The 10420-nt window shown below is 40.3% G+C and overlaps 1 protein-coding gene across 1 annotated transcript in view; it reads right to left on the bottom strand.

Moving 5' to 3' along the window:
* CCDC112 (coiled-coil domain containing 112) overlaps positions 1-10420 on the bottom strand; it is a 29192-nt gene that overhangs the window by 17367 nt on the left and 1405 nt on the right. The window contains exons 3-10 of the mRNA XM_010569858.1: positions 9636-9751; positions 7753-7874; positions 5931-6020; positions 4511-4586; positions 3529-3919; positions 2263-2673; positions 1455-1550; positions 403-759 (exon numbers count right to left, since the gene is read on the bottom strand). Of these exons, the coding sequence (XP_010568160.1) occupies positions 634-759; positions 1455-1550; positions 2263-2673; positions 3529-3919; positions 4511-4586; positions 5931-6020; positions 7753-7874; positions 9636-9751 (1428 nt within the window). The 3' untranslated portion in view covers positions 403-633. The remainder of the gene's footprint in view (positions 1-402; positions 760-1454; positions 1551-2262; positions 2674-3528; positions 3920-4510; positions 4587-5930; positions 6021-7752; positions 7875-9635; positions 9752-10420) is intronic.

Here is a 10420-nt window from a genome sequence, read left to right as displayed (position 1 = left end):
GCGGCCGGCCCGCCCGCCCGCAGCCCGAGGAGCCCGGCCCGCTACCTGCTGGTCTCCAGCGAGGAGTAGCGCTCGGGCAGGAGCTGCAGGCAGCGCTGGAAGAAGCGCACATGCCGCTCCCGCAGGAAGTCCAGCCGCTCCGCCTCCCCCGAGGACGACAGCTCCTCCGCCGCCGCCGCCTCCATCTTGCCGCTGCCCACGCCCGGCGCGCCCGGACTGCGTCACGCGCGGCCGCCGCCCCGCCCCCTCCGCGGCGACGTCAGCGGGAGCCGCCGCGCCCGGGCCCCGCGAGAGGGTCGGTGGCCGCGCGTTGCTCCGCTGCCGGCGGGGAAACGCGCTTTTAATGCGAACGGGAACGCACGCCGCCAGTCCGACGGACGACGCTTCAAAGCCGACACTCACAAAAGGCAAAGGTAACACACGTCACTGCGTCAAACACATTTTGTGACAGCCCCGCAGGACTGCTGGCCGCGAAGTCATCATCCTGCGACAGGGACAGGCGGCTGCTTGTCCTCTACAGCCCTTGTCTCCAGACCGGGGGAGCTCTAAAAACAAGGCCAAAAAAAAAAAAAGCGTAAAGAGCTCACACATAAACTGTATTTTTGTCATGCCCTGCCTCCGTCGTTCTCCTCCTTACCGACGAGGAACACGTAAAAGCGGTTCTGAGGCTGCCGCTGCGACCTCTCTTGCACGTTCCTCCCAGCAGCCCTCGGTAGGTCTGCACAGCCTGGTCAGCTCTCTGGTTACCCGAGTCTCGACCTCGGAGGGAAACAGACAAACACACACACATTGGTCGTTTTCATTGACCGCAGAGCAAGTTACATACACTCATTAGGTCTCCATCATGTGGATGGGTGCAGAGTGAAAAAAAAAAAAACAAAAAAAACCCCACAACAAAAAACCACCCACAAAAAAACCCCAACAAACCAACACAAAAACAACACACAGCTGGTAGCCCGAAAGAGACTTTTCCCTCCCCACCGTCACAGAAAATGGGAGAAACAGGAAATCAGTAAAAGGGGCAACAACTGCTTGCTCTCATTAAATTTTAGTAATTTAAAAGGTTAGAGACTCCAAGAACCCAGACGGCGTTCCCCAAACTCTTCTGAAAGCCAGCCTGCTTATTTAGCTAATGGTAGAAAGCCATTTAAAAAATAAAACACGCCACCCATATTGCAGCTCATTTGTATGAGCTGTAGGCTATACCCAGAATAAGCACTGCTGGGAGTTAAATAAATTCTCTTGTGTTCCCTAGCCCCCCCCCCTTTTTTTTTAAACACAAGAACAACTATGCCTGCTACATTTTTGTCTCCTGATAACAAGCCTGACTTACTTATTTTTCCTTTATCAACCATTTACATAAGTAAAAATAATTGCTTTTTAGATCAATGAGGAGAAAGGTCGTTTAAACAACCAAGCTGCACACACCTCAGATTAAAACAAAGGTAAGTTACCTTCTCTCTTAACTTTGCTAGCCTTTTTTCTTTTTCTCGTTTCTCTACTTCTTTAGCTTGTTTTTGTAGACTCCTTAGCTTCAGTTTATGTAGATCCTGAAACACATGATGAAGGAAAAGCAAACTTTTCTTTGGAAGTAAAACATATGGTATCAAAACATATATGCAGCCTTTTCACAGTTTTTGTTTTGATATTATTTCATCATAGTACAGAATAAAGTTATACTAGGTAGCTACTTGCTATAGCTTGTCCTGCACAAACAAATTATAATTACACAGTTTTGAAAAAACATGGATTGTAATAGTTTAATCTCTGTTTATAAAAGTGAACTCTAGTGTGAATGCTGACAATAATAGCAGTTCTCCAGTAATCAGATTTACACTGATATGGGATCTAACTTGATCTTACACATACTGAAACCTGCAGGATATTCAAACATTGCTTTATTTCATATCTGCATACAACAATCAGGTCTTCTGACATTTTCTATAGCATGGAGAGCAAGGCAGCCCAAGCTGGTTTTCCCCAAACATTTTCACATTGAAGTAAATAAAACCACTTCTATATGTAGAAAGAAATATGGGCTTGAATCTTCTGTAGAACTTAGATAGTGAGGAAAAGGAACATCTTTGTCTAAAAGTTTCATGCTGTTTCTTGTATGTAACAGATGCTGTTATTCATAGTGAATCAAAAATAGATTTAAATTAATGAAACTTGGATTTTAAAAGTGTTTAACAGATTCTATTGTAGGAGGAAGTAGGCGAATTTAAAACAACAACATGCATAAATGGAGATATAATTACGTACATCCTCTTGAAACTTAGTAATTTCTTCTGCAGCAATTCTCTTCCTTTCCTCCTTTTCAGCTTCCTCCCTCTTTTCCTTTTCAAGCTTTTCAAGTTCCTCCTTTTCTTTCTTCTGCAAGGTATACCTTTCCAACAGTAACTTCATGTGGCATTGATGCTGGCGTTCTTTTTGCCTTTTCACCTTCTCTTTTTCTAGTTTTAGTTGTGATGCTTTTTCCATTGCAAATGCTATTGCTTTCTGTTTCTTCCATGCTTCAATTGCTGCTTGTTGTCTTTTTCTTTCCTCTGCTTTTTGCTTCTGAGCTTCTTCATGCTGTAGCCATTCTTCCTTGAGCATTTTTCCCGATTTCTCTTTCTCCTTCAAATTTCCTTCTTTTTCTTGCTGCTGCTTTTCTTTCCACTTCTTAATTGACTGCAAGAGAACAGCAGGGGAAAGAAAATAAGGTTTTCGTGAAAGTTTTCCACATTCCCATTGATTGTCTGATGAAAACATACGCTCCAAGGATACAAAATGCAGATAGGAATTAAAAGTCTACTAAAGGTGGAACCTGTGGCCAAGAAGCAACTATGTCTGCTTTCTCACAGGTTTTGGGGTTTTTTTTTTTGGGGTGTCCCCCCCCCCCCATTTTATGGATCACACATAGCAGGTTAATACATGCCTGCTAAGATTATTTACGTTATGCCATTCATATTAACTTTGGGTAGTTATGAATGTTTGTGTAATACGCTTTTTTAATGCGAACATATTTCAGGTCTTAATTTTTTTTTTCTTCAAACTAAAAATTCCACCTACTATTTTATAATTCAGTTTTTATGTCAATGTATCTTTTATTATTCAGAGGGATAGTTTTTGAAGTAATCTTAATTCTCTGTGTCAGTATGGCATAGGTATATTGCCTATACAGTGGAATAGACTTTCTTAGGGACAGATACAACAAGCACTGCAGTTTCAGATAGGATCACTTACTGATCTGGCATTGGCATCTAACTTGCTGGACCACTGCCATCAAAGGCATTTATTATATACTTTGGCAATACACGGCCCACTTCAGTGCATTGTTAGGCCTACGCTTACTGGTAATTCTTCAAGACAAAGTATTTCTGGCAAGTTGAAGATGCTGAAGAGTTCAGTTATATATCGTCACCTATATCAGAAATCCACCTAGCACTACCACCAGAGAGACAAATACAAAAATAAGAAGTGCATGCATTTTAAAAATAAGTACTTTTTCTTAAAGCTACAAAAGCCCTAGAGGGATTATTTTACCTCTTTCTTTCTTTTCTGTAAAATTAGAAATTCTTGATACCATTTGTCATGCTGTTCAATATCTTCTTTTGTTCTTCCACAGAGATACTCAAGGGCTTCATCCACATAAGGTAGCCTTCCTTTGTGTTTTGTCCATACTTTCAGAAAATTTTGATGATCATAATCATCCCAGCCTCCTTGCCGCCCTCCTGTTCGCTGAAGAAATCTTTCAAACTCTACTACTTCTTCAGGTAGATGATTTTCTAGTGTTTTACCAACTGAGACCCTGGCTGACGGTAATTTCGAAACTTTTTCTGTTATTGAACTGCCTAATGCCCACAGTTCCACTTTTCTCTCAAAGACACTGAGCTCATTGATGGCAGTTTTTTCCTCCTTCAAAAGCTGTTCATATCTGGAAAGAGAATAAACACTGAAATGTAAGAAAAAAAATCCAGTATTCATTGTTCATTCACTGAAAATGAATTTTGGAATTGTTCAATGCCACAAAAAAGCTATTCTTCAAAGATTAAGAACTGAAATGGTAACACAGATGACAGCATGGTTGTAATGATCCCATAATAAAGCACTACACAGTCAGAATTAAGTTACCCTTTTAGTGAAAGCACACATTTATGGCACTCAAACAATTAACTCAATCCCCTCCTAACACCAGTAGAGAGAAAGGGAAAAAAAACCCCACCCACTTAAAAAAACAGTAACAACAAGACTCCCACAATCGCATCTCTTCTGCAGCCTTTCTCCAAAAAGCCTTTTCATAGGCAAATCATTGTTACATTGCATCACTGCAATAGCTATATAAACAGCCTCTTTAAAAGGCTGTTTATGAAGATTCTAACATTGATAGCTTGAGTTTTGATTTACATACCACAGGAATCACAAGCAAAAGAGTAAATTAAAAGAATAGTTTACTTGATTAATGCAAAGTTTTCATTGTGTTTTATGAAAGCACTTTTTCTTGTAGCTGAAGCATGTATAAACATACATTTGCCTCTGTTCCTCTTTAAAAGCATTGATTGCATTTTCAACTTCTTCCATCATTTCCTTGAGCTTGTCAACAACTAAAGGAAAAGAAGAAAAGAGCATATCTCACTTAAGAAGTCTACAGTATTTACCAGTAATTCAGCACTATCCAGAAACGTAGGCACTTGTAGAGACTTCTGGAACACTTTTATTTCAGCATACAAAAAAAGCATGCATTTCCATCTCAAACAGCCTTAAAAGACAGACTCTCATTTATTCAAAAGGTGTGATTTCACAGTGATTTAGCTAACTGGAAGCAGATCCCAGTATAAATGTTTATTTCCATTAAACAAGTCTCAAAGTAACCTTCAACTGATTCACAGAGTAAGATGGCCTTGTCCTAAAGAGTTTCCACTTTTGATTTTTGTAACAATGCAGTTAGAAACTTAAGAAAGATTTGAGTGTGCTTCATTTATACCAGGCTTTAGCAACCCTATTTAACCTACAGGTCACTACTTTTACAAAGCTGACAAAGAAACATCAAAGTAAGATTTTATGCTGTACTGTCAGCATGCTGTAGTCCTGATGTGGAGAAAGACAGTAAGACAGCTGTCTAGAGAAGATCTATTTTGCAATGGTAGAAAAAAATTTTAGAATCTGTTTTAAACCAGCACACCATCTCTATGGACACATATTGAACACATAGTTCAACTAACCTGTCTTTAAAAAATAATAAACTAAATTGGTACAGTTATATCATCTAAAACTCGTAGTTCAGCTTTCATGCCTTGTTAGTTCCTGGTATCTTTGCTGACAGCTTAAGAAGATAATGCATTTTTATAGACTAGACACTGAATAAATGAAGGAGATGCATTTTATCTAGCATCAGAGAGCCATCAGCTAGTAGGAGGGCTTCAACCTGAACTCCACACGAGCTGGTAGAGTATCACACGAGAAAGGCACTAAAAGAACCAATTTCCCAAAAGTTTCAAAACATCCAAACTCAATGAGTTGTTTCAGCATCTTCTATAGAATATTCTGCCTTACACTTCAAGCCATGTGGATGGCTAGAAATGAGTCCCTGTAGACCCTACTCTGTGACCTCTTACCAGAAGAAAGGGAGTTACATCTAAATGGCACTACAATACTAACTTTCTTTTACATAAGGCAAGGAGGTACATACAGAAAATACCTGGCTTTTAACAGCCTGAAGAAACAAACCCACACCACTTCTAAGACAGGGCAAGTTTCTCTGTTTCCACACAGAATTGCACGATCTTTCAACATTTCTTACATTTCTGTATTCTTCCCTATCCAGATTCCTGGAAAAGCAGACAGACTGGAGAAGGAGTATCCCAAGTCTGCAGGAGAATCACAAGCCCAACTACACAAGAAACCTGTCTATAGACAAAACAGTTTTTAAATCTGTCATGACAACTTACATTCTGGTGTAGGCTTCACATCTTTTAATTGCTGCTGAAGTCTCTTCACATTATTTTGTATTTTTGATAGCTGCTGCAGGATTTTAGCTTCTGTTAAACAAAATAAGGTGCTCATAGTTCCAACAGTTTCTTTGTGCATTAAATTCAATACAATAACAAGAGCAATGAAGTGTCCAAAATAAACTGTGGATTTTGTCTAAGCAGGAACACAAATTCTGTTTGATCATAAGAAACTGCCATAATACTAAGCATGACTGTAACTGCATGTAGCTGACTGCATGGGCCATGTATCTCCCCACACAGCGTCAACAGATTTTAAAATTAGTAGCTCTTATTTCTAAAGGGGTCAACAGGATAGTCATATCTAGATTAAATCAGTTGTTTGTTTGTTTTTTTCCCACTCAAACCTTTTATCAGGTAACTGGAGTTTGGAGAATATTGCCTATGCAGATGACACCTGCTCCAGAATTTTGAGGGAGACTCTGACCTAGGCCTCAGAAAACTCAGCAGTTAAGAGAAAACAAACATGGAAAGCATATGTGAATGTACTACTTCAGTGTAGTTAACTGAAGTAGAATAAGTGGTTTTGTGTACTCCAAGCACGCATACACTTATTTGCTTTGTTACCACTTGGCTCCTCATGAGTCCATAAATACAATACTGATGAGGATGAAATTCTGGATACATCTTAGGTACTAAGGAGCTATATCTTCTGTACTAAAAGATTTGGTTTAAGGAAGGGATAACAGAGTCCAAAACCTAAATGTAACAAAAAGTAGCTAAGACATGACCCTAGTGATTCCTGCTGAGACCACAGAAAATGTAAAAGCACACAGATATGCTGAAAGACCTGAACATAGTAAGTGGGAGGCCTGGGGGTTCTCATACACACCCTAAATGATCTTACTCCAAGACTCCTTCACATCTCACATGTAGTGCCTTACACCTCTCATCTTTGTCCTCTTTATTATCTCACAACAGTATCTCCACCCATACTTCCATGCTCCCTTCTTACCCTGGAAAATTTTCTGAACTTTTTAGCTTAGTCGTTCCTCGGAAATATTTACATTTCTTAAGGACTGCAAGATGTAAAGGATATGATAAATTTCCTTAATTAAAACACATCCAAATTTGTAAGGTAAGTGTATTTTTAGTTGTCTCTACATGCCCTTTCCCTTCTTCAACTTACTGATCTTCTGTATCAGAAGGCATAGCATGATTTATCTGATTACTTTTGAAAGAATCTAGGTACTGTGACCAGGGAGTCACTTTTCCCCCCGAAGTAATTAATTAGTCCATAAGTGGAACAGATATTGTAGGACAGACTGTGTACCATCTCACACCACTATTTAGACTATGAATATTCATTACCCACAAATTTAAAAAAATGCAAAACTCTTTAAAAGTGTATTTAAAGGCAGCAATCAGTCTGAGAAAACTTATGTTGCAGTTAAGTATATATTTATTGTACCTTAGCTAGGCTACATTAGATTTTGCAATAGACACACAAAATTGATTCCAAGTTTCTAGAACAGTAACTTTCCCCTCAAGTTGTTGTGGGTGGTATCTGATACATTCAAGATTAAAAGAAAACAGTTAATAACACAGAAGGCCCCAAATGTTTATGCTTCTGAATTTTGCAAGTGAATTGTGGAAGTCTTCTTTACAAACAGTAGACATGGTGAAATACCACACTTTTATCAGCATCTACCTTCCACCTGAACTAATCCCTCTGTACTACTGATTATTAAAGCATTTAAACAAACAGTAGAGTAAAAAAAAAACCAAAGCAAACAAAAAAAAACCCAAAACCACCACTTACTTTCAGTTTTCCTGCTGACAGTCATGCTACGTTCCAGTTCCTCTAGTGTGCTGTATTCTACCCTGAAATCACTCTTCCTATTGTAAAGATGTCCAATTTTTTCTTTTTCTATATTTGCAAGCCTGCAAAAAAAAGGTTACCACACTGAGTAAGACATGAATACTTCACAAAGCCCTAAGGTTTTCCAAGGGTAGTATCCAGCTGAGGCTGTGTCACCAGGACTGTCTTAGATTTTATACAAATCACTAGTTTGTTCCTACAGCTGTTTCAAGGAAAATCTTTCTGCAGTTGTAAGACTACACACCAAAGTAACCCAAGAACTTGAACAAGAGAAAGAAGTTAACATGGAAATTACCTCGCTGACAGGCAGTGGCTCACACCTGAAATTTTATCTGTATGCTCACTATCAGGAAGCCTCATGCCAATTTTCATTGGAAAGCGCACAGACAGGCACAGGCTGCATTAACGCAGCTGCACGCATAGATGGAGCCCCAGCACAGACAAAACGAGTACATTCCCTCAGCCTTAACACCAGTAACAGTACTACTGCAACTGAAGATTCAAATTCATTAGCATTTAAATAACTTAAGATACTAAAGCTGCTACCTTATACTATACTATGTATAGTACAGAGAGCTATAGGTGACTTCTGCTTTCCTAATAAGGTCAGAAGCTTTAGAGCACAACTCAGAGTGGGATGTGCTTTGCCTTACTACAACCAGGCAGTATACTAGGGTCTGACCTAGAGAAAAAGCCCATGCAAAAGGACTGCAGATACTGCAGTCCTGAGCATATCGGTGAGGTTTGGTGCCAGCACATTAGAGGTTAGAAAGCAGGACACTGGTGCCACAGAGTACAAAAATATCTGGTAGGATTCCCAACATTAAGCAACACTACCAACAGCCCCAGAAACTCTTTGTCAGTAGCAGCTTCGTTCTTCAGCAGACTATTGCTGCTATGTGGTTCAAACCCCTATATGGTACAGTTTATGGTCCACAGTTTAAATGTTTTGCTGTCCACTGGTGTTCCCAGACCAGACCCAAGTACTAAATCTCCCCATACAGTGCACTAGAAGCTTTCAGAGCACAACTACAGAAGGACAGTGTGCCATAGTTAAATGGCATGCCTTGTTTGAAGTTGCTTGGGAACATTTACATTACCCAGTAGTCAATTTTTGAGCCACAACCCAGGATAACCAAGGAAGAGCTGGTTCAGTCACTCAGCGCAGAACACTGCTATGACACTTAAGTGTCACTGTTCTTTCAGGATTCACAACTACAAACCCTTCCTTCAGCCAGGTGGCTATGTCAGCTCTTCCTCATAAAGGTCATCCATTCAAGAACAAAACTCCCTGTTTTCTCAGCTGCCAGTGTAGTTGTTACAGGACTTACTCAAGATGTGGTGAAACAGATTTAAATCACTTCTGTGCCTGAGCTGTCTTGAACCCCCATTTTCCAAAGCAGTGGCCTAGATACTCTAGATGAAGTGCTTTCAGTCTTCTCTGATTAAGCTGTTGTAATGCTGCTGCAACTCCCCTTTTGTTGGTATGTCTTAAGGGCTTTAGGTCCTTAGAAGGGTAAGAACAGCTGAGTAGGAAAACTGAAAACTCAATTATGCCACGTGCACTTTCTTTTTTGTGCATCTAGCACAGCAATAGCTTACTAAAGAAAATGACTGACTGAAGTCCAAATGGTAACTAGAACAACAGGGCATTTTGGAGCTCATGAGCCTATCCTGAACTACTGTAACAGCCACAATAATATGCCTGAGCTCCTAAAAAGGAAACCTTAGCCTAAAGGTTTTGTTACCATAAATTCTCACCTTGAGTTATGTTACCTCCAGAACAGCACGAAAATATACTTATGATGAAGTGTTTAACTTACTGAGTTTTGAGCTTTTCTGCAGTCCTTACAAATTCAACTTTCTTAGCTTGTTCCGCTCTCATCTTCCAGTTCTGAAATTGTTGACCAGCACCTGCAGTACTGGAACAGCTGTCATTCTGTACATAACAAAACCAAATATTATTCAAAACCAATTGTTTTTTAAATGCTTATTGGTTATTTTTAAGCAGACAACACCACAGTGCAGAGTAACAGCATTACTTCAGTTTTATAGTAGTGCAATTCAACTAATTTTAAGTCACACAGGTATAAAACTGGAGCGATGGCAAGCTGATTACTGTATACAAAACCACATTCTTCAGCAGAAAAATGGGAAGACTGCAACACCAGCTTGCTTTAAGAGAGGCTGCTCACCACACTGCAACACTCAATCCAGGCAACTGCTTTGCCTCTCATGGCGGTAAGTCTCTGACGAGTCTGAGTAACTACCCACCTGACTATAAGCGTAAGTGTAGTCTACACTAGGCAGATTACCCCCATTTCATCTTGTTCAAGAAAAGCACTCGCTTAATGTCTCCAACCTGCTTAATAACGCTCGCAAATTGCCAACTCCTATTCATAGCAACCCTGGACATCCTTAACACAACCACTGCTAGGAATGCAGTTAATGAAACCGCCTGCTCAGGTCACGAAGCTACCATTTTGAGGCCAGCCCGCCAAACCCGCACTGCTTCCTCCAGGTTTCTTTTTAACGCCTATCCCTGCACCTTCTACGAGGCTGGAACTCCTCAGCCGCCGCCGCCGCCGACCGCCTACCCGGCGGGCCC

This window comes from Haliaeetus leucocephalus, unplaced genomic scaffold (assembly GCF_000737465.1).
Source record: "Haliaeetus leucocephalus isolate CR32 unplaced genomic scaffold, Haliaeetus_leucocephalus-4.0 Scaffold277, whole genome shotgun sequence".
In the NCBI taxonomy this organism is placed as follows: Eukaryota; Metazoa; Chordata; class Aves; order Accipitriformes; family Accipitridae; genus Haliaeetus; species Haliaeetus leucocephalus.
This window is presented reverse-complemented; position numbering and strand designations above follow the sequence as displayed.